Genomic DNA, 24,555 nt, shown 5'->3' on the forward strand with positions numbered 1-24,555 from the left:
GGCTCGCTGGTGCCCGACCCTTCTCCCGGTCCGGGGGCACTCGGGTACCTTCCCGCGGGTCCCTGCCTGCTCCTCTGCTCCGCTCGAAGGGGAGGCGCCGGCAGAGCCGGGCCGGGGCCGCTCGGTGCTCGAGGCTGACCCCCGGAGAGCAGTGAACCGGTGCGAACAGCGAGGGAGAGCAGCCACACACGGGCACCTCGGCGCACGCCGCTCCTTGCCTTGTTTGCAGGGAGCAAGTGGCGAAACATCAACACGCTGCTCGGGAGAGAACAAGGTTAAAGCCCGGGTAAAACACGCTGGTTTCTAAGAGGCGGCTGTTCCAAGTTTGCTAAACTTCCTCACTGATCCTCTTTGGCCGTTCCCATAGCCAGCAGTTAATTCCAGGGGTCCTTTGTCGGCTCAGCTGCTGTCTCCGCTCGGGCCAGGGGACGGGAGGGGTGTCTCGGGCAACTGGTGGAGTTTTGGTGTAGGGGAATGAAGTGAGCAGGAAAATGTATACCAAAGAAGGGCACTAAGCAGTGTCCAGTGGTGAAAGATAAAACATTCTTAGCTGATGGAAAGTTCAGGAGTGATGGTTATCTAATTATGTGACTTATAAATAATTGGTACCTTAGTTTAAAACTGCTGGAAAGAGCGAGCTTAGGGCTGAGCCTCGTATGCTGAGCCTTTGTAGATGGAGTGTGCTCAGCCTTCGATTTGATGCGTTATGTTTGGAAATGTTACACTTCATAAAGTTGCGGGTTCCAGCTTTCTGGGATAGATTGTGACCCCGAAAGAAGCCAACGCACATGAAGGCATCTGCACTTCCCTCTGTAAATCGTCTGTTAGAAAGTTCAATAGATTTTTTTTTCTTCCTTTTTTAAAAAAATTAATATAGTTAACAACCAAATTATTCCCCAACTTCCTGAGCATTTTGGCACCGAGTTGTGAATGTGTAAGCGCAGGGCATGTGTCTGTGTGCACGTATATCTGCTGCCTTTCTCTCTCACACACACGAGAATTATTATTTCTAACTGAACTCAGAAAGTTCCTCCAATTACTCTTTACGGAAAGTTTCACTTATTTCATTTCCCCCCCCCAGTCCCAGCTCGGCGCACTGGTACGAGCCCATCACTCTTCACTGCCGGCGCGTGTGGGCCGCCCTTTGCAAAGCCAGGTAAGCGCTGTTTGCACAAACCTCCCCACGCAGCAGGGCCAGGGACTGTCTCGCGTGTTTGTTTGCGTTAAGTGACACCGCTCAGCTGCTGAGGTGCCACCTGCCAGCATCTTCCACGCAGGCTGTGCTGCGGGAGGCAGAGCTCTGCTCGGGAGCCTCTTCCAACACAAATGCCACCACATGCATAAACCCACGCCCGCGTGTGGAGAGCGCACCCGCGGGAGGAGGCTACGCACCCCGCCGGGCACCCGGGCCCAGCCGAGCGGGCAGGGGCTGACATCCCTCCTGCGGGCTGAGGGGGATACAAAGTCAGTGAGAAATGAGGAGATTTAGGGAGAGGGAAACGGAAGGAATAAAAAAAACTTCTTCCAACTTGCAACCGCCCCAAAATTCGGGATTGGTCGCTGCAGCGCGTTCCTCGGGATGCCCCCGTAGCCAGCTTGAGAAGAATCGGGATCGTCACTGGCTTTAGAGAGGGCTTTCGTATATTTCTGAACAGCCTTCCCAGGACTGCAATGACTACACTCGCGCCGTATCGTTTTAATTTTGCTGTACTTTTCAGGGCGCTTTACCAGCGCCTGGTGGCAGAGCGACCTTCCTCCTGCGCTCCGTGCGGCAGGCAGGGACAGAGCCGCCCGGGGCTCCCGAGGCTCTCGGCCGAGCATCCCAAAGTTTGTTGCAGCCTCTCCAGCTCCAGAGCTCAGAGGAATCCTCCATGTTGCGCAGCGCGGGCCGGCTCGGTCGGCAGCCTCTGAGCCCCGGGTTCGCCTCTCGCCGGCTCCACGCTCGGTGCGGTCCCGCGGAGCCGGGAGCGCAGCCGGGCTGAGCCCCAGCCCCTGTCCCTGCCCCTGCCCCCGGACGGCAGCATCCTTCGGAGGGGGGTGGGAGGCGTGAATTATTTAGGTTTTCCATTTCCTAATTCCTACTTAAAGGGGGAGGAGGGAGAGGGGAATGAACGAGCTATTAACCGCAGCCGAGCCGCGCTTTCCCGAGGATGTCTAACATTTGTAAATACTTATGCTGCGGCTGGGTCCCCTCCTCCCCGGTTAAGTTGTTTAGTATGTCGGTTATTTGTACCGAATCCCGGTCTGCGTAGCGTCTGATGTGTTGTCGTTGCAAATGTGCGGCCGGGGTGACACTGATGGATGCGCCAATGGTGAGACGGACAGATGTTAGGGCGGATCTAGCGGCACGCACCGCCGCGGTGCGAGCCCGCCCGCCCGCCCCGCCGGGGCTGCCCGCCCGCCCGGCCCCGTTCTGCCGCACGGCTCACCCACGCCCGCACACACTCACACACACGGGCGTTTTTGGGGAAGCGGGGTGGGGGGGGGAACATCTCCGTGTCGTCTCTTAAGCAGATCTGATCGCTCCTTCTGTGAGCAGATACTGTAACTGTGAGGAGCAACCAGCGAGTATCAATGAGATGGAACTGAGCGAGTTTGGCAGCAGAAGCGGCAATTGACAACTCACCATTTTCTTGTTTGCAAGAGAAATGTTTCGTTTTCCCCCAACAGTAGCAATTTCCCGGGGACTTTAGGCGACTGCGATTTTTTTTTTCATCCTAAAGATCAGCTTAGGAAAAAAAAATCAACTCATAACAATAATAATCAAAAAAAATATATCCCAAAACCTTCTCCACCCGTCACGTAAAGTGTTTGAATTTCCTGCAACTTGAAAGGGAAGCGAGAGCCCGAGAGCGGCACGGCGGCTTTATAGGATGTGAAGACGCAACAACATCTGCACTTAGTCAGGTATTTGGAATTATCCCAACTCTCGAAGAATGGGGGCGAGAGAGTGGAGATTTTTTTTTTTTTTTTGATCTTACCGTAAAAGTGAGCTCAGCCCTTTTTTTTTTTTTTTTAATTCCTCCCCGTGAACTTAAAAAAAAAAATCGCTACTTTTTTTTTTTTTTTTTTTTTTTTTGTGGGGGTGCTGTTGTTCTGTTTCATCCCCGTTCTATCCCTGCCCCGCTCCCCGGTGGCGGTGCGGGGGCCCCGGTGCGGGGTCGCGGTGCGGGAGCGGGCCCTGCGCGCCCCCGGCCCTCCCCGCGCCGCGCGGCCCCGCCGCCCAGGGAGGCGCAATCAAACCCGCAGCACATCGATCCGCCGGCGCTCGGCAGTGAACTTGGACCGAGAGAGAGAGAGAGAGAGAGAAAAAAAAATTAAAAAAAAAACCCCAACAAACTGAGAGAGAGATTTAAAAAAAAAAAAAAATCAGCCCCCAGAAACAGGGAAAGCGAGGGAAAAGTGCTCCTTCCCGCAGAGCGAGGCGCGCGGGGCGCTGCCCGCTCCGCTCCGGCCCCGCGGGGCGGGCGCAGCGGCTCCGCTGGCGGGGGCGCCGCCGGCAGCGGCCGCCGGCCCGGGGCGGCCCCGGCACCGCCCGGCCGCGGAGCGGAGCGCGGCGCCAGCCAGGTGGGAGCCGGCGGGATGGATGTGCCGGCGGGCGCGATGTGCCGGGCGGCGCGGAGCGGAGCGGAGCCGGGCTGTGCTGTCACCGCGCGGGGCGGCCGGGATGGAGTGGCGGGGCCGGGCCCTCCTCGCCGCGGGGGAAGTCCCGTGCCCCGGCGCGGCGGGGGGCGGTGGGCGCGGGGAGTCTGGCGGGGAACGGGTGCGCGCGGGGGCGGAAAGGGAAGGGCTGCGGGAAGGGAGCGGGGCGAGCGGCGCGGAACCCTGGGCTGCCCTGCCCTGCCCTGCCCTGCCCGGCGAGCCGCGGGCGGCTCTGGGGACCGGCGCCGGCGGCGGGCGAAGTTGGGCGGCGGAAGGGGCACGGCGAGGGGGTCGCCCCCGGGCAGCCCTTCGCCCGCCCCCGTGCCCGGTCCGCGGGCGATGCGCGCACAAGGAAGGCGCGGCCCGGGGCGGGCGGCGGCGGTGCCCCGCTCCCCCTCGGCGGAGCAGTTTGAGTGACACCGCGATCATCTCGTTTCCCTTCAAGCTTCGCCTGTTGCCGCCGCCGCCGCTCCAGCGCTGAGCCGGGAGCCGGGAGTGGAGAGCGCAGGCTGAAGCTCCGCCGGCTCCGGCCAAGAGATCCCCCGTCTTTATGCCGTGATCTCCCAGCCCGGCCAGGCACCGGGGGCGCAGGGCGGGGTGGGGGGGACTGCGGGCTCTCCCCAGCCCTCCCGCCCGCACACCTCTTCGGGGGGCTTCCCCTCCTCCTTCCTCCGGGGCGATTTGTCAAACTTCCCCCCTCTTCTGCCAGCAGCAGCAGCAGCAGCAGCAGCAGGGCTGTCCTCTCCTCTGTGCCGCCTCCTCCTCCGCCGCCGCCGCCTCCTCCTCCTACTCGGCATCGTGTATGCACAGCAACAAAAAATATATCCCCGACCCAGCCCTCGCGCCGAGGCTGGAGCAGCTCACCGGATCTCTGGGGCTGAGGCAACTCTTCCCACCCCCGCGCCCCGGCTGCCCCCCCCGCCGGCGCCCGCAGGAGCCCAGCAATGCCGAGGAGGAAGCAGCAAGCGCCCCGGCGCGCAGCAGGTACGAGAGCCGCTTCCCTTCCTTCCCTTCTCTCCCTTCCCTCCGCGGCCGCTGGCTTCTCCTCCCGCTTCCCTCCGTCTCTTTCATAACCGGCTCCCGGCGGGCTGAGCCGCCGCTCCGCGCCGCGCTCCTGCCCCGCTGCCCGCCGGTGCCGGGGGCTTTGCTGAGCAACTCTCGGACTGGAGGCACAGCACCGGGGCGAGGGGGGGGGCTGGAGGTATTTTATTTTATTTTGTTTGCTTGGGTGGGGGCGTATGAAAGCCCTTTCCCCACTTTGGTGCCCACTTTGATTTATTCCGGACTCTGCCATCGCCCGGGCTCGGTTCTGGGGCAACACGCAGTCAGGGGCAGGCGGGTGTGTGCGGGCACACACTGCACGGGCATGTATGGTCGGTGTGACTCCGGGGCTGGGGGAAGCAAGGAAGCGAATTTTGTTCAGTTCCAGCCCGTACTTTGGCACCTACTTTGCTTTTCTCCCTCGTATTCTTCGTTCTTCTACATCCCGTTCCCTCACAGGCAATGGTTTGTGAAAGCCAGGGAAAATACTCTTTCTAATTCATTTTTTTAAAAAAATACTGTAAAAAAGAGATAGGGTATGTGTAAATACATGGCACGCTGCGAATGAAGTGTCAGGGACAAAGTGATTTGGAAGGTCTGCAGTGTTACTTGAAGATCCAAGCCCAGAACTGGTTCCTTTGCCCAACTTTTATCTTTTTCTCTCCTCCCCTTGTACTGCACTGGAGATGTCTCTGCCGGACAGACAGATCCGCCTAGTTGGTCACTTTCTTTGGTAGCCTCTTCTGTTAATCCTATTGATTTCTTATTAATGAGTCCAGATGAGAAGTAAACCAAAGAAAAAAAAAAAAAAAAAGGTCTGTGCATTGTCAAATGACTGGCAAATGTTTCTTTACGATTTCCTCCATATTTTTTTTTCTTTTTAGAAATACTTTTCTAGGCGTTGTGCTGGTGAGCTTTTTTGTTTGGTTGGTTTGTTTTTCTTTTGCCAGAAACGTCAACTCCTGTTAAACTTAAGCAGTATTTTTTGGAAAAGCCAAATTGAAAAGAAAACAGCAAAAGGAAAGCCCCACATAATTTTACAGTAATCCTTAGTTGGGGATATGTGGGCTGGAAAAGGTTTCCTTGGCCTGTTGCCATCCTTGATTTGATGTCTGATTGATCGCCTGTCATCTGGCAGCCTTTGATCTATTCATTCCCGATAAACATCAATAAATCACTTGCCATGGTAACGCCAGACTCGGTGACGTCACACGTGGCCTGTCAACTCTCTGTTAGTGCAACTTGAGGGGCTCCTGGCGAGCGGTGCCACCGAGCCACATGGCCCAGGGCTGGCAGAGGTGCAGGCACAGGGCTGGGGCTGGTGAGGGGCAGCTTTGGGGGGACCAGGGTGAAACAGCCCTGAGAGACCGGTGTGGAAGTTTTCCAGAGGCTCTGGCAGCATTACTGGCAGCGCAGTTGTGGTTGTGCTTAGGACAACTTGGAGCAGGTAGTCCCTGCAGCTTGGTGTAGGGTGTTGTTAGAAAACAGGCGTCCAGAAATGTGACAGTGCTTTCACACTGCTCTGACAACTTCTGCGAGTGGTGTGGTTTGAATTTAGTAAACAGCAAGGGGCTCGGGCAGTAATACAAATTGTAAGTAACGATGTCCACGTTTCCTTTCTTCTCTTCTCTGACATACACATGTGTTCAGCTTGTACTTTTGAGACAGAGAAATAGACTTCCCAGCAGTCTTACTCCGTTTACAAACAGCCAGAAAGTTTGGGAAGTTTCACAGTACTGTAGTGATACAATCTAGCAAACAATATCATAGCCAAACACTTCATGATAATATTTTGCATTTCTGGCCTGTGTCATCAAATAACCATTAAAAAAAAATAAGAAGGTGAACTTTTCCTAATACTTGGGAAATTCTATTCTGTAACATGAATTTAATTCTGCAAAATCTGTCTCTTCTGTGTATTTGATACATTCGACTCTGCTGTATCCTGGGCACTCCATAGGCAGGAAGAAAATGTTTCTGCTCTAAACATACATTCTGAGGTATCTTTCTCTCCCTGTACCACTCTCTTTCTCTCCCTCCTTTCTCAAGTGAATCATCCACGATGTGCGATCTATCTTTCATATTTAGCAGAAGTGTAATCTCTTTAAACTTTTAGCTTTTTGATAGCCACATTAAACATTTAGTATTGTGTATAATTGCTTCCCACTGAGATGCTGTTTTATTGGGCACATTGGAAATGTTACTTTTTCTAATAGCAGTAAAAGCAAAGGCTTTTTTTTTTAACACCTTAAAAAACAACTAAGAAATAACAGGTTAGTTAAGAAATATTCATTACAAAAACTTGACTGCAGGACTAATAGGAGATGGAAGAATGGTTTTGCTCTATCAAAATGACCCGTCAAAACGACTTTGTTTCATATTTGATTTAATTGTCTCTCTCCTGACAGGCACATTCATCAATAGCTTAATGGTCAATCAGAAGTTGGCAGAGTGAGTGCTTTCATTCTTTCCCATACACTAGCTTTGGCTTTACTTTATCAAAATGCCTCTGCCTAATGGATATGGGGGATGTAGAATGACTGAAGGGCTACTTATTTGACAAGAGTGAAAAAACAAGAACATTTATGCTGTTGATAAGTGCATGAAGATAAATAAGTGAGCTGTATGAGGCGTTTTATTTTAAGACAGAAGAAACTTACTTTTTTTTCCCCCTTTTTGGCTTGAGAGCTGCGAGTTATAAGGTTCATGACTGCTTTTGTGGCATACTGAGAGTGATGACAAATTGATTGCTTGGTACTGAGAGAGAAAAAAAGGTGGTGGTGGGGGGAGAATTAAAGATGTCTGCTGATTGGTAACTCAGGAAATCCAGTCCCCAGCAACCTTGAGAATACTCGAGAATTTTTTTTCTCCAAACTGAAAGGTCCGCTCAGCCATAAAAAAAGAAAAGTTGTTTTGCCAGCTTCATTAGTGTTCACCTAATTAGCTGTAAACCTGATGGATTCCTGACAGCTTTAATGATTGGAGATGACAAGCTCCACGCAGTGTCATCCAGCAGAATTAGGTTTGCAGCTAGTTTGATGTAATCAAGTTGATATTACACAGTCCTGGTTGCCTTTAGTTGTGCATTAACTCAATTTTCTGCTGCAGGTGACAAATGGGCTTTGGTACCTGGATAATCATGTCATAGGAATTAGGGCCCTTTTAATGGTCTGGAGTAGAATAACAACAACAAAGAACTCTCAGCAGCACAGAGCTCGCAGACATAACAGACAGGTGCACAAATTCTTTATGTCTAGCCCAAGTGTTAACACCACACTGTGGAAGACTAAAGCTGTCTATGAGAATCAAGAATCTGTAAAAATGATAATTTCACTTTGTTTTCTTAGAGACTCAGGTGAATATCGTAGATAAATTTGGGAAGAAGATTCAGGGACTGCAATTTTATTCCTCACCTGTTAAAGAAAGAAATAGTCAGAACTGCTGCTCCAAAGACCTTCTGTCATTTAAGTCAGGAGGAAGAAGGTATTTACTAGTTAGAGGCTACTGTCTGGAGAAGCTAAGGTACTGTATTAATAGAGGCCAGTCTTGTTCATGCAAACAGTAATTATCTATCCTTAAATTATAGCTTTCACTTGCAGCTTTTTTAGAAACCTATTTAAAAGATCAAGAAAATGTACTTCCTACTGACACAAGCAACTTAATATATATTTTATATATGTGTCTTCTGGGGAGGGATTGGGAACTAATGATTTGTTGGGATCTCATTTACTTTGCTTATTTATTTTAAAATTGAATAAAACAGTAAGACCCAGACAACTGCACACGAGTTTTCAAGCCTCTGGAAAAAAGCAAACAAACAAATCTGGGCCTAAGGTATTTTTTATTTTCTCTATAGTATGCTTTAAACCTTAGAGATTGCTGCCTGCTTTTTAGCCTCTTCACAACTTCCGTGCTTACATTCAAAAGATGCACCTGGTCAGTGTGGACACTGAAATCCACGGAATTGATTTCTCAGAGACGCGGAGCACTTCCACTTCTCAGGGACTCCAGTGCTCCTGCCAGTTCTCAGCACCTTCAGAGCAGGGCTGGGGGTGCGCCACAGAAAACAGATGCAAGATGGCACGCAGGTTGTGCCACCAGATTTCCAGGCAGCTCTGACTTCGGGAACTTGAATGCTCGCTTTAATTTATGGGAATTGCTTGCAACTACATACATACCCCAAAAGTAAATGTAGCGATAAAGTAGACTACCTATAAAGGTACTTGCAGTGTCAGCCCTTGGTATGTTATTTGCCTCCAAACCTGCCACATATTTCTCTGTTGGACAGAGATTCTTCCTAGCAGCAAGCTGACAAAATGATTAGTTATGGCTGTCCTCTGCTTTTTTTTTTTCCCTTTTTTTTTTTCCCCTGCAAAGTGTGAAGGAACAATGCAAAAAAAAAAAAAAAAAAGAAAAAGGGGCATAAAAATAAAAAGGCTTGATAGATTCCCCTGAATATCCGCCTGGAAAACAGAATTTTCCAGAATCAGCTGCCATTTCTCCCATTAGCTTGACAGCTGTCAATTAGGGCTTCAGTGCTCTCCTGGGCCACAGTTTATTGCGTGCGGTTGATGTTGTCATTTTGTTCTCGGTTTTGCCTTGAGCACTATCATGAGCAGGAGTGAAATAGTCAATAACTGATGTATCAGCAGTTATTTCTTAAATTGGCTTACAAGTCTGCATTTTTCCTCTTTTTACTAAAGATTGTTTTGTAAAGTGATTAGAATGAATTGTGACTGCTGCAGGGTTATGGGAAATGCAGTGAAGCTAGGGTGAGTTAGCAGGATTAGAGTGGGTCCTTTTTGTCAGCCCTGCTTCCAGGATTAGTGGAAACTGTATAGAAAAGATCACCTTCAGGGTGAAGTGTGGGGTACATTTTTAAGCGTGCTACGTGCACGCTTGTGCAGAAACATATGGTAGTACAGAGTGAATGAAAAGAAATAATTTGCCAGGACGTAAAGTAACCTACGTGTTATCTTTGTGAACAAACCTTGGCACTGCTGGTTTTATTCCAGTGTCGTGACCATTTCCTGGAGAATCCAAGTACAGATTGTCAAATTTTAACACGGCCCTGTTTTCAAGATGCTGCTGCTAGATCAGGTATTCAGATGCCTGAAGTGTTGCATTGTCAAGGAGGAGTGTATGTGTGTGTATGGTTATGATACAACACCAAAAATAACATAGTTGCTGAGCAATCGTGTGTTATCTTATCTATGAAATACTTCAGCATCATTTACTAAACAATCTACCTCAGGTGTTTTAGTCTGATTTTTTTTTTCCTCTTCTCTGTGTGTTTGGTATTTTTTTTTAAATTTAGTTACGCCCAAATTGTGGTTTATCAGCCTTAAGTTAAAAATGAAAGGTGAATACAATATATTGTATTTGGTAACAATGATATGGACTGGTACATCCAGACAGATAATATGCAGTTGTAATTAGAGTGAATAGACAGGCATTCATTTTTAAATTCTTTGACACATGCATAAAATAGTCATATAATAAGATAAGATGACAATTTTATGTTAGGTTGATAAAGTGTCCCGATACATGCATTTAAATGTCTGTAAGCCTTTTTTTATCCAGACAGATTAATTCTAGTTTCCAGCATTTGCAGTTAGACATTAAATTAATTTTAAAAATCCCACTAAACAATGGATGTGTTGCTTTTTTTTGGTGTGTGTGTGTGTGTGTCATTACCTAAAGCAGGAGGATTGAAAAAATTTGTGCAATTGATTTTTCTTGATTTCAACATTAAAAAAAAAAAAAGGCACGAAAATTGGCTCAAAGGATTTAAAGCATAGTCCACAAGAGATTGTATTGTAGTTTTCTTGAGTATAATAATGGGGAATAGAACATTGTCAGAGCTTGAAGTTGTTTGTTACCATTTTCATAAAAAGAACAGGAAGAGTTGAAATGAGTAGGGCTTAATTTCAAAGACTGCGAGATTCATCCTACTGCATTTGCCTGATTTTGCGCCTGAAAGATATTTTGGTCATCTCAGCAGAGAGCCAATCTGCAGAATTTAAACACTTCTCATTGCAGGCATCAACTTTAAGATATTTCTCAGAAAATGTTCAAAGGGTTTTTTTTTCCCCGGGGGCGGAGGGAGAGTGGGGAAAGAGTTACCAGAGGATCATAAAATATCTGAAAGCTCTTTGCCAATGCCATTACCTGGCCTCTTCGGGCAGTGAAGAGGCAACTCTTCAAGAATAATCTAAGTTCGTATTTTAGACTTAATTATAAATTATTAATTAACTCTGTCAGGACACATGTTATTAATTATGACTCTCTTTTCTTCATCCAGAGCAGCTGTTGGGAATCTCATAAGTTGACTGTATTTGTTGGTTTGGGAGTTTACCAGTGAAGAGCCCTCCATGCCCAGCCTGCCTTACCTCCAGCTCCCATCCCTTTCCTCCTGGGCGCCGCTGCCGGGCAGCTAAGCCTGGCAGTGCTTGGGATTCCTACAAGTTTTGGGGCAATCCAGTGAACTCACAATTAGTGAACATTGTTCCTGGGGTGGTTTCTAGGTCCTGTCTGTAAATAATTCCTGTTTTAGTGAGCCTGTATGGTGGTGGGGAGGCGGGAAGGGCAGCGGCCAAGCCTGAGTGAGAGGGAAGCCAGGCAGTTTCCGTGCTCTTCCGCCAAACTCCCGCCAAACTTCACACGTTGTCGGAGAGGAGGGAGCTGTTTCATTATTCGTTTGGAATGATCCAAATTCATTTACTTTTGATATTTCCATCATTAAATTGAGCCCTCTGTTTCAGTTTCTCATGTGTTCTTTGCGGAATGCATGTTGCATAAAATAGGCAATTTTTAATGAACAATTTAATGTAAATGGGTTCTGAATTTAAATTAATATTAATGAAGCTTTGAGTGAATTTATTTTGCATACGTAAAGGCTTGTAACTCTTTCACCCATACACTCTTGTCTTTATGTACTAACACATTGGTTAGGTGAATTGGCTAGTTTCCATATTTCGTGATTAAAAAACTTTAATGGATTTTACATGGATATTTGTGCTAGTGCATCTTTACACAGGTTGGTATCGCTATTAAAAATGTATCTGCCTTGATATTCAGATTTTTGTAGTTAACATTTTACTGTGTTACGCCACCGTTTCTCTACGTTTCTTTCTACTTTGGTTTCGCCTTTATGCTTAAAGAAAAAAATTATTCCAACAATAGTCACCACAGTCAAGATGTTTTCTTTCTTTGGCTTACCTCTAATGCATTATGTATTTAGGAGTGATGGGATGTTCTATAATTAATTCTGTTAGATGTAATTGCTATAATCACTTTGATGCTACACATAATAAAAGTAATATGGTAAGCATACGAAAAAATATAAACACCTTATTGTAACAGTTTCTGTAAAATTCTTTTAAAAATCTTGTTTGGAGCGGAACCTCCGCTTCTGTATTTTGTCAAAGCTAAGATTTTTTTTTTTAAGTACATTAGTTAGTAAATGAATTAATTTTAGATATTGAAAAGATTTTGACTGGCAGGTTGTCTTGTATGTGCAAACGTATATCCCTGGCTCTGTGCGCTATTAAGGATGTAGTTCATTAAGAAGCCAGTCTTCAGCGTGGCTACAAGTGAGACATAAATATCACTGTATATCCCATGAAATAAGAGACAAATATATACGTTATATCAAAGTCCAGGACATAGGAAATAACACAGGAATGGTACTGTGGACTGGAAAGCTTCTTTGTAGCGCAAAATTATGGGAAATATAAAATGTATGAAGAGTAACATGTAACTAGAGAGGGAGTTTTTCAGGCATGGTCCCAAGTGAGAAAAAGACTATAGAGGGTGATGTCCCTCCCCCTGCCTTTTTTTTTTTTTTTTTAAACAAGTAGCTTTGAGTTATTGTTTGCAAACACAGTTTTTGATAGAGAGGAAATGAAAAAAATATGTGCAATGGGTTAAGCTGTGTAGCTGATATCCTTGATTCTGTACGAAAAAATGTTAATATGGCCATAGTTCTTAATTAGTTGCACACCATACTTAATGCTGCAAAGGTCACTTGGTTTTATGGTCCAGCTTTGCGCATGAATTTGTATGTTTCCCCCCAAATTTGTATTTCTCTCTCATGTATTTTCTAAGCAATTGAGTGTGCAAATCGTGGTTAAAATGCAAACTAGAAACAAGATTAGACAAATACATTCAGTGTGGACAAAGAAGAGGTTTTTTTTTTGTTTGTTTTGTTTTGTTAACGTTATTTTCAAATAATGCACAGCCTTTGCGTGGCGAGCAGCAGTATTACATTTAACTTCTGTAAGCTGAACAAACAAACCCCGACCAACCTCTCGCTGGATTGTTCTGGGGAAGAACAGAACAGGGTGCTGTTTCTGAGTGTCTCTGGGACTGGGCTCGCTGCCGGCAGCCCTTTCCCTGCTAGGTCAAGCCTGTTGCTGGAGGGCCAGATCTCAGCAGGGGCCTCCAGGAGGCTTGGCGAGGCTGCTCCAGACTGGCAGCCATCAGTCATCCATCTGTGACACAGAGTCTGTTTTTGATGGCAGGGATGATAAAAGGCCTGGGAACTGTATAGGCCCTTGTAATCAGGGCCAGTGCTGACATCCTTCTCAACTTTGACAGCTTCTTCCTTTTCTCTCTTCACCGCCAAGACTGTCTCAACTGGATTTTTTTTTCCTCTCTCTTGTTTCATGTACTTGATCAGTCTCAGATGCTGGGAATTATTTTTTTCTGGAGGGAGGGGGAGTGTTTCTTTTAGTTTGTGGGTTGGGCAGGTGTGAGAGGAAGTCTGTTTTTTTTTTTCTTTTTTTTTTTTTTTGTACTGTAGGCCTGTTGCTAATTAATGTTCCTCCATAAGATTCTGTCGGAGTTGAGTAATGTTTTTGATCTTTATGCCTGATAACTGCATACTTAATGAGATTTCAAAGCTGTGAGTGCAGCTCCCTACAATTATTGACAGATGCCTTTTCTTTGCCATTGGGTTCAGCTTCATAAATCCTCCTGCAGTAATGAGGTTCAGAAGTGCCACCCTGCCAGTGAGCTAATGAAAGAGGGGGGGAGGGAGGGAACAGCTCATGCCTGCCTGACACATTTTTTTCCTTTAAAATTTACTATGCAGATGTCAAGCTGTGGGACGATTACTTCAAACATGCTAATTTTTATCTTGCTTTTGTGTCAAGCCTGCATGCCATTTTTTCCCCCCCAATAATAAATAAAAATAGAAACCTCAACCTATTTAAATTTTATCATGGATCATAACTATTGAAGACTTTGATATATGTGTGTTCTTTTGCAGTTTCCAGTCAGTGGAGCAGTTTTTTGAAATCTGAAGGGCAGAGGGAGGATAAAAAAAAAAAAAAAGGGGGGGGGGGGGGGAAAAGGCAGCAAGCTTCCTCGGCCGCACGTCGGCCTGCCCTAACCGTGCACTTGAAACATCGGAGATTTCATTTTAGAGTTCTGAAACTAAATCCTGGTGGAGAATAGCCGCACCATGCCAAACAGTCGATTTCCTTTTCAGCAGAGCCATACATCACTGACCCACCCTTCCCTCCCGACAGAATGACATGTGTCATTTATCACCGGGCCCTGCCAGAGCGCGGGGGGTGTGCGGGGGCAGCTCCCGCTCCAGCACTGCTGGATGTGTTCCTGTGTTCCGCCGGCCGGCCGGGGAGAGGGACGGGAGCGCCTGGGTGTGCTGGGGGCACTGCCAGAGTGACTGAGGAGGTTATGTGCTTTCATATTATCTGCTAAGTCGCCTTCTTCAGCCCCCTGAAGATTTTCCCCTCCTGTTTTCTTTCGCTCTCACTCTCTTTTTATTTCCTTCTTTTCCCGCCCCCCCCCCTTTTTTTTTTAAGTTTGGCAGTTGGGACAAACTGGCTGACACGTATCATTCAAGCAGCACCAGCTTGCTGGGGGTTGTGTAAATGAATCTGGGAGCTCTTGGTTTCACATGATTCAAACGTGCATTATTGAAGATGGATGTTCCTTAAAAAAAGATTGATGATGGATATCAGGCTTATAGTGCCATTTATCATTTTGAATATTATTTAGACTTGCCGTGTAAAGCTGTAACTTGAGAGTTGGATGAGCTGGGACAGAATGGAGGCCTCGGCGTGCACGTTGTGATTGATGGCTTTGCTTTCTCATTGTTTGTTACCAGATACTCGCCGGTCATTACAGGAGTGCCTTACAATTGTTTTAGGGGCTGGATTTCCGTGTGTGGATGTGTGTGTTTTTGTACAACAGGGAGAGGGACGGGCAGAGGCAGAGTTAAGTTTTTAGTGAGAGCATTTCAGTAATTGTAAAGAATGTAGACAAAGCCATGGCCCATGCAAGGATACAGGCAGTCTTTTGCATGAATACAGACTTCCTGTGTGTAACACTAAAATATAAGCAGGACTGTAGCTGATACAGCGTAACATTGTCAGGCATTGCCAGTTACAGTACAAAATTGTGCTTGTGAACAGATTAACACACTCCAGCTTCCTTTTGCTAACAAGATCCCCTTTTTTTTGGGGTCCCATAATGGCAAAGAAAACAAAGTTTTAGGACATAATTATTTCAGTGTTTACATATTTCTTTTCCTCCCATCCTCTTCACCCAGGGTTGTGAATCTTTGAGTCTTGGTGTTTGCTCCCAAGTGTCCAGGATGCTCCTGGGGGCTGGATAGCCTGGTTGTGTAAGTAGTAAAGGCAATCCCTTCCTTCTTCAAAGCACTTTTGCTGGAACCAGGACACCCCCACCTGCTGGAAGAATTAAGGAAACAGCTTTTTATAGGCAATTAGCTCTTTCCTTGGAAGCGCAGGCAGGGATTTTCAGGAGATAGACACTCCAACAATGGAGCAGCTTCAGCAAGAGGCAGTGCCAAAACTTCAGGTGTTGGGGTGTTCGTGCACAAGCATCTCCAGGCAAGTGCGGTACCCAGCCCGGTTAAACTTGTTCTGAGTTGACAAACTATTGACTGTTCCTTGCCTGGCACATTGTACAAAAGTCAAGTGATTGACAGGAAGGGTAGGTAAAATTAGACAAGAATGACTTGGCTGGATCAGTCTTGAATTTGCACAGGTAGATGGTATTTTCTAAACACTGCTTGTCACAACAACTTTTTCTTTGCTTGTGAGATGCCCTCCTAGCAAGTAGGAATTACAGCAAGCTTTAATAAACAATGTGCAGCATTTGAGTTAAAACATGTTTCTCAAAGCCAGCAGTGACTTTATATGAGTTTTTTAGAAATTAGTTTTTCAGAAATCTAGTTCGTTATTCTTTCTACAAATTCACTTCCGTTTACTTTTGGTAAACTCAGTTGTCAAAAGTAATGAGAATTCAAGTTTATACACTTCATTCAAGTCCAACACCATGAAAAACTCTGAAAACACATAATATTTTCTGTGAAGCCTTCAACAGTAGAAGGTAAAACTTTGCTCTCCTACCCCTGCACTTGTGTAACACAGTAGGTAATTGAAGTACAAGTGCCAATTTGCTGGAACAATTGTAAACACACCTTGATACAAATGGCATCATTGCATTCTTACTGATTAGAAAACTTTGCTATTAATAGACACAAAGTCCATTTCAGGTGTAATTGGTAAGGAGCTGAGTGCACTCATGGGAAGAAACCTTGTTTTGTTTTTTGTTCGCTTTTATTCTTATCCCTTTTTTCAGTTTTATAGCTGGAGACATGATTTATTGCAGCCATCCATCTTTGGGGCTCATCCATCACATCCTGGTTGCTAGGCAATCATGGCAGCAGCTGTTTGCTTTGAATCAGACAGAAAAGTTGTCAATCATCAAAGGCAGGTGAATAGCATTAGAAACACGCTATTGTCAGACGGAATAATTAATCAAAGAGAGAAAAGATAATTAAAAAGATATGACCCTTGCAAGTACTTGCTCTGGGTTGCCTGGAAAAAAGAAAAACTGCCTGGTCTTTTCTAGACACTTAAGCAGCTGAGGGCTGATAAAATATGCACTCTGCAGTGCATAGTTTTTAATTAATTGAAAAAGGTTCAACATTCAAAGACGATGCTGGAGAAAAGTCTGATTATGAGCATAAGTAATATTTATTGTTTGCATGAAAGGCTTGACATGGAGTTCTAACTTTCTGTCACAAATCTCCTGCATGCTTGCACTAAGCCTCTTTCAGCTTCACTATCTTCCCTGGCAGTTACTAGAGTGTGCGGTTAGTCTGTCCAAGGCAGGGTCCTGTGGCTTTCATCCAGCCTTTTCATCCTGGGCCACCTTTTCAGTGTATTGTCTCGTTTGCCATCCTGTGCAGAGCTATCGGAGCTGCATGAGCTCTGCCATCAGCAGGGCAGGCAAAGCTCCACGAGTCGCAGTGTTGCTCTGTGTTGGTACAGGAAAGGTGTGGAGGCAGCACCTATCTCATTTCCAATCAGCCTGTGGAATAACAGGCTCTTCTGAGCTGATTCATGAACTGGATTTTTTGGAACTCTGTGCTGGAGTGATAAAAAGGCCACTACAAAGCCCAGTTTCCAACTCCTCTGAGTTTGGATACCGTGGCAGTAGGTGCAGCAGAGGATGCCCAGCACAAGGAGTGCAGGAATGCACTTCTGGGCAGTGCAGTGTTGACCAGTGTTTGCAAAATAGCTGGGCAGAGCTCGTACTGCACCAGCCTGCCAGCCAAGACTGGTGTGAGGGCAACAGCCACTCAGGAGCTGGGTGTCTGAGCCCATAATTTGTGATAATGGGATGACTTGTCATTGATTGTTGGGCAAAGTACTCATATAGTCCAAAAAACCCCCAACTTCGATGTTTGTTCATGCTTAGAAGATATGTCTGTGGATATGCCGATCATAGGAAACACAAGTGTGATGATTGCATTAGTAGAGTCTCTTTTTTAAAAAAAAAAATATTTTGTAAGTAGTGATACAGAGGTGCCTGCCACACTCTCCCTTTGTATTTTTTCATTTTTGATTTCATACTTCCTTTACCCTGTTTTTGTGCTGTCAGAAGAACAAACCCACTACTTTTAATATCAAAACTAGATATTAGTGTTGATTATCAGCAAGATTTTCAAGGATACATGCTGTGAAATACTAGGAATTTAAATTGCAGAATGAAAATCATACACATCATCACTGCACACGCCACCCCTTTCACACTGGCTGATACCTTGTGTAACACTTTGCACAATTCTTTGCAGCAGTGTTACACAAGCAGCTCCTCTGCTAATTGTGTGTAGCCTGTATCACATTTTCTGCTCTCACACTGTTTCACTTGTAATCATTCCAGTATTTACTTAGAGGAGGAGAGAACACAGCTAAGAAGGAAATGGGGTACCATCTGAGTGCTGGGTATGACACATCTGCTGCATAGAGCTATTCTTCCAACACTGGGAGCAGGAAGCTCAGGCTGCAGCTAACTTGGATGACTTGGAGAAATCTGTATCCTCAAGTAACATTTCATATTAGTGATTCCTCAGAACGTCATGTTCATCAAAGTTTGTGTGAGAAATAAAAAGAAGCCTCTCTAAAAGCATAGTTCTGCATATTAGCATTAGCTTTAGAAATATCCTCTGTACACTGTGTGACCAAAGTCAGCATCCCCCTTGGCTAATAGCCCAGCACTTTCATGTAAAGTTAGGATGTTGTCTAGAGCTGCTGGTGTGTATTTTTTTTAGTTGGACTAACTTCTTTTTTCTTCTATATGTAATGATAATTCAGTCTGACATATTACTGACATCTTTTGTCATAGGTGTGTGGGCCCTGTGACTGTGCAGGGCAAATGAGGGGATGTGTGTAAAGGAATGCTGTGCTTTCTGTAGCACGTTTCTGTGTGCTAAATAACTGTGGGATAGCCATGTCCACATGGGAAGTGACATGTTTATGGCTATAGAGCTCTTTCCTCCTTTGCTAGGAAGTGGATTTGTCTCCTTTTCACATATCAGCACCTCTGATACCTTTTCAAGTATTTGCTGTATTTCAGACCTGCTGATCACTGTTTTATTTACTGGTAGGGGAACTGTGTCAGTAGTTCCCTAATGGAGGGATATATAGTGCTGACATCAAGCAAATGTTGGCTAAGAGACATATGGATAGATGGTTGTACATTGGAATATAGGCAGCTATTGTTAGTCTCATAGTGATTTTTTTAGCAGCTTATGGATGAAAGTTCCCTGTGATAATGTTTCCTTCTGCTAGTCAAATTGGAGTGCATCGTTTGCCTCTGATTTTTCTCAGTCTCTGTTCCATGCATGGTACTGAGGGAAGACAGAATAGCTATTCCCCATTTACAATATTTATTGATTCCCAGTTGGAAGAAGTTGGACTCTACAGAAGGATTTTTTTTTATCCTAGGCCCTTCTTCATCCTTCCCCAAGTACAGGTTGCTTTTGCGCTTGTATAAAGAAAACTGTTTAGGAAGTTGAAATACCTTGGTACTGAACGTGCTAAAGCTGGATTGCCTTTTTGTTCATATGAAGTGAAAAATGGACAGAATATGTCAAACACTAGCACCGGCACAGATAGTAAACTGTTTTGCTTTAACTGGTGGAAGAATGTGCAAAGGGAGCTTAAAATAAACAGTCAAATAATAATCAGGCATTTGCCAGTGTTTAACTCGCTGTGTTAAGTAGATGTAGTACCTCAGTAGGAAGCACTGAGTTACATGGTACATGTATACTGAAAAAAATATCTTGAGGAAATATATATAATGTGTGGGCTGAACTGAGTAAGTGTGCAGTGCATCCCCCCACCCTGGCACATACCCTGCCTAGTCCAGGCTCTTACACCTCAGCTCTCTGACGGACAGTGCTCAGCTCTGTCCTCGCTGTGCAAGATCCAGGGTATTTCTCACTGGCTTTAGAGTGAGCTGTGTTCTTAAAGGAGGGAGAATATGTGTTTCCTTCTGAAGATTTCAGAGATGAGAGAGACTTTTTATTCCACATTTTTAAGGTTAGTTGTCCTTTTTATTCCTTTCAGTGTCGCCTGCTGTTGCATCTTTTATATGCACGGTGATTTTAGGGTTTCAGTCCCACAAGCCTGTGCAGTGAAACAGAAATACTTCTTATCTCCAGTTTTCAGTTTGTCAGGAGTGTGCTTAAGAAAAGTCTTTTGCAAGCTAAACCTGAAGCTTGGAAGTTGTCCTGGTGTTCTCTAAGTGACCATCCTTCGGTGTCCAAGCCACACTGCAGTGAAATGCATAAAATACATTTGTATGAACTTATATGTTGTAAAGTATGAAAACACCTTGTTTTATTCAGCATATTTTCTAGGATACCTCTTCAGAAATGACTGGGGTAAAAGATAATGGTTTTACTGTCATAGGTGCAAGATGACTAACTAGTGTCACCTGATAATCCAGGGGTAGAGCCAGATGGCCTTGGAGATTGGGAATCATCAGATAAAAGCCATCAGGTGGGGTACTACTTTCTCTCTAATACCTGGGGTAATTGTGTAGGAAGGAGCAGGGGTGGAAATGCATTCAGGAGAAGGTAGAGGAAGGACTAGTGCCATGCAGAAGAAAAGACTGGTAGGTAGAGATCTGAACTGCTATATGGTTCCTAAAATAGAAATAGCTGAACTCATGTGTTGCTCTCATTCGCTTACCTTCAAAATCCTGTATACACTGTGCTGTTGTTTTAGAGTTAAACGTGTGCTTTCTGATACCCCCAAATCCCCTTGCAATTGCTATATTAATTTAGTTAGTTTGGGCATAAGAGTACAATTCTGGTAACCACCTTAACCTGGTGAGTAAAGAGGAGAGACGTGAACTCGGTGGACTGGCTGGGTTGGACTTGTTGCAAATTTTATTGAAAGAATATTTGAAAAGTAGAAGGTAGAACTTGAGGCAGCAAAGATACCATGTGAGTGGTTTTTTTATATGTTGAAATGTATCATTTACCCAGGATACCTTGTCTTCCTTTGTTTTTGCTCTGGGCCTGCAATAAAATGCTTCCTATCTATATTAGTTAGCAAATAGTCCGATGTAATATATGAGAATAGTGGTGCATTATTTCCTCATGCTTATATGTTTTCTGTATAAAATATTCTAGCAGCAGTGAAATCTTGCTATGTGATTGCATTTCATTTCAAGACGGTTAGCTGAATAAGCAGGAGGACAAGCAAGCAGTAAGCTGAATGAAGGGAAAAGAAATAAAATTTTACAGCACATTCTTGTTGTAGGAGTGTGCAACACAAAACTGTGTGACTCAAATGCTCAATCTGGTCTTCATGATTAAGCAATAAACAAATTACAAAACAAAGTTATCGTCATTTAGAAACTTGTGCTCGTCGTGAAAAAGTGAAATATTTTACATTTCTTGAAGGAAAACATCTTTTGTTACTTGATGTTCACTGGTTGTGTTTTTTGGCTAACAAAACTGTGTGTTTGCACTAGGGTAGAATTAAAAACTTTATAGACAGCAGACATTTTGTAAAGTTGATTTACTGAATGTTGATAAAGGAAATGAAACAGTTAAGCTTTGTGATGAAAGGACTGTTGTGCTTTGTTGTAAGGACTGGGAGATACACTTACATTACACTTTACGTGAAGTAGTTTGCTTACTTTGCTTAAGTAGAAACGTTTTTGTGTGTTGCATGTTTGTGTCATGCCTGATGTAATGGGGTGTTAATCCAGGAGTGGGTCTCCTTGGCAGCAGTACTGCAAACATGTAATAATACTAACACTGTGGAGCCCCCAGATTTTGCTGTTACATCCAGCAGAGATGTCCCTGGGTTTTTTTGTGTGTGAAAAGAGACCATGTAATAATTATTGAAGCGTGTCAGATCACTGATGTGCGCTCTACTTTACAAAAAAACCTTTAAAATGGCAATTTCTTAACCTAAGGAATTTGCATCGTTATAATTGGGATTTTGGTTGTATTCAATGTGGGATGTACCTGGTGGAGAAAGGAGATATTTGAGTCTTCCTTGTGTCCACAACAATTGTTTATGTGGATACTACCAGTGCCAGTTTCCAGTGTGATTAAGGAGCTGAGGACTAGAGAGGAAGTCAGTCTTTCCAGGGATGTATTTATCAGAGCATGAAAGGGGCTGTGAGCTCCCCCTCAGCTCCTGGGGCGGGTGTGGAGCCTGGCAGGTAGCACTGCTCCGGTCCTGCACAAGTCTCTTGCACCCACATGGCTCCATGTGGGGAAGAACTTTCAGCTGGACCTCACAGGCCTGTATGTGATGGACCATATCTGAGAATGGTTTAGCTGAAGCAAATGCCCATCCCCTGACATACCATAGCAGCTTTACATTGACTGGTGAGGTGGTCAAGCATTCTAGAGCCATAAGGTGAAAATGAACTCAAAGGGTATGGCCTGGAGAGCTTCTGTTCCTCTCCTGAGCCTGCTTCCACATTACAGGTAGGACATAAATGTGGAGGGAAGCTCCGAGATGCTGTCCAGTCCTTCTCCACATCAGCTTATGCAGCTGTACCCTTCCTGGCAGCCATGCATGGACATCCCAGCACTTGCTGGGCAGTATCTCCCCCTGTTCCTTGCTGCAGAGGGACGTTAGCCTGGCCTGCAGAGTTTCCTGTTGCACTTTCTGGTATCCTACAGACTGACTTAGCTGTCAATAGCTTGAAGCAAAGGTTTGGAGCAGTCGGTACTGCTGTGGACTGTCCTTTGGAGTAAGCCATGGGGAGTGATGCTCCCAATGTTTGTTCCTGTTCAGACCTGGTCTGAAGCCACTGAACTCATGTGGTTCAGTTCTGTTGACTTTACTGGGCTTTACACCAAGATCTGTAGTGCCGGTTTAAGGAACAGAATTTCACCTGTGTTACCTGATAACTAATGTGCTTCTGCTCCCTCCTGTTGATGCAGTGTACACACAGACAGATTCTGGTAGACGGTTCTTGGCTGGGTTCTCATCTTGCCAAGTTATACACTTTTGTGCTTAAGAACCTGTAAGGATTTGGGAGTAGATGCTAAGCGGTTGTTTTTCCGAAGAGAGGTGTAATGTAATACTAATGATTCAACCAGGAATGGACATTTTGTTTGATTTAATCAGGTGGAATATTTTAAAGTGTTTGAAATAATTATACAATTATTAACATGGTGCCAAGAAACATTTGTTAATATTCAGAATAGTATTAAGTTATAAATAGATGATATTATCAGTCAACTGTCTGTATTGATAGGTAACCGAATTGTGCAAATTTGGCTGTTGATTCTATTCTAAAAGCACACTCTTTATCCTTACTCTTTTAGTACAAAATTACATCTCGTTATGGGTAATATGTCATGTCTCCCTAAAAATGTGATCTTGATTTTCATCCCCACGATGATACTTTATTCAATAAATCAAAATCTTCCTCAACAGTTAGCAACCAACTTATTTAATGGTTATGTCTGAAATGTTGATACAGGGAATTTAGCAGTTAACAGTGTTTATACATTCCAGAAGCATTAACAGGTTAGGTTATACTGGAATTCAGTAAATATCCCTGAAACGTGTGGGAGAACTCTACACTATGCAGTGTCTCAGCAATCGGCCACCAGACATCTCGTGAAATACCAAATGTAATAATAAAGTTTATAGTGATGATATTGTCAGGAGGCACACATTGTCCATTATCACCGAAAACAGGGGGAGCAAGGCCTGATGTTTAGGCTGTGGCAGTAGAACACCGCAGATGTCCTTATCTCCTGGAGATAGTTTTGTACTGAATCAGTGGGTTTTACACATTCTTGTGTACGAAAAAAAATGCTCTTCACCTTCTGAGTATTTCTGAAGAAAATAAAAGGAGGATAGTTTTTGTACATGTTAAGGTTGTTTCCCATTTCTACAATCAAAGTTCAGCAAAACATCCTTAGTAAATCTGTAATTTTCCCAGTAGCTTTTTCCCTTTGGCTGCTGGTTTTCCCTTACTGCTTTCTAAAATGGACATTCTGCTAAAATCAGTAAAAAATGACCATTTACTAGCTACAGTCTGCATGCTCACAGACAGTAATTTGCTGGCTGCATTGTACCTGATGTATTTAGCAGCTGTGGGGTGGGTAACCCCAAAGCAAGCCAGGACTCCTTAAAACTACTACTATTTTTTTTGTCTCTGTGCAAATAGATGACATTTTCTCAAAACACGTCTTCAACAGTTTTTTACTTCTGTTCCTTATGACAAAACATGGCAAAAAAGACAGAACATAAATTACAGCTGCAGTCCTGAAGTTTGAAGTTGCATTTTAGCCACACTACACTGGGTATTACTATTATCATTATTATCTTTTGGTGCTTGTATGTATGTAAATTACATTAAAAGTGAGATCAAGGCATTAATGAAATATTGGTGATGTAAGTGGAAAAAAGACAAACAAGCTATTATAAGATGTGAAAAATAAAAAAGATATTGTCTTAATTTTGACAGTGAACCAAAACCCACCGATTGTATAACATGAGAATATTTTTAACAAATATTCCCTTAAAGCTTTGCTGTGGCCATGCCCTCAATGGCATCTCCAGTCTGTCAGCAACTCCATTATAAAATCCTCTTACAAGGATGCAGCTTTAGATTGTTACCTAAATCTCTGCTATTTGGAGTGTTGTATTATCTTGCTTTGCCTGAAAGCAGGGCACACTTCTAAAAAGATCTACGTGTTCAAAGTATTTACGTTAACAAATTGTCATAAATACATTCTTTGATATTCAGCTTCTCCTATTTTCTGCGGCCTGCTTATTAAAAATAATTTCAGAAAACCTCCCTTCAGTCAAAAGTGTCTGGTAAATGCTGGTATTTTGAAGTTTAAATAGATCTGCGTACCCTAGATAGTGATATATTTATTTATTATAAACGTCTTTAATGGATCCGGAACTTGAAACCACAGAACTGAATTCAGGCATCAAAACTAGGAATATATGGTTCAAGGAGGCCTAACTTTTGATACATATACATGCATTTTTTTCTTGGAAAAAAATATTGCAGTGAGAG

General features: G+C 44.5%; 1 protein-coding gene and 1 long non-coding RNA gene across 2 annotated transcripts in view; one reads left to right on the forward strand and one right to left on the reverse strand.

The window, feature by feature from the left end:
- Positions 1-147: 147 nt before the first annotated feature.
- LOC108504164 lies at positions 148-3,025 on the reverse strand. Its single transcript, XR_001877022.1, has 3 exons — positions 2,982-3,025; positions 2,627-2,728; positions 148-854 (listed from the first exon to the last, which is right to left on the reverse strand). It is a non-coding gene; the product is annotated as an uncharacterized LOC108504164 (long non-coding RNA).
- A 1,494-nt stretch (positions 3,026-4,519) lies between these two features.
- Positions 4,520-24,555, forward strand: part of TSHZ3 (teashirt zinc finger homeobox 3) — a 66,450-nt gene continuing 46,414 nt past the window's right edge. Inside the window, exon 1 of the mRNA XM_017828826.1 lies at positions 4,520-4,626. Coding sequence (XP_017684315.1) covers positions 4,587-4,626 — 40 coding nt within the window. The 5' untranslated portion in view covers positions 4,520-4,586. The remainder of the gene's footprint in view (positions 4,627-24,555) is intronic.

The sequence above is a fragment of the Lepidothrix coronata genome, unplaced genomic scaffold, assembly GCF_001604755.1.
Source record: "Lepidothrix coronata isolate B3197 unplaced genomic scaffold, Lepidothrix_coronata-1.0 Scaffold153, whole genome shotgun sequence".
Lineage (NCBI taxonomy): Eukaryota > Metazoa > Chordata > Aves > Passeriformes > Pipridae > Lepidothrix > Lepidothrix coronata.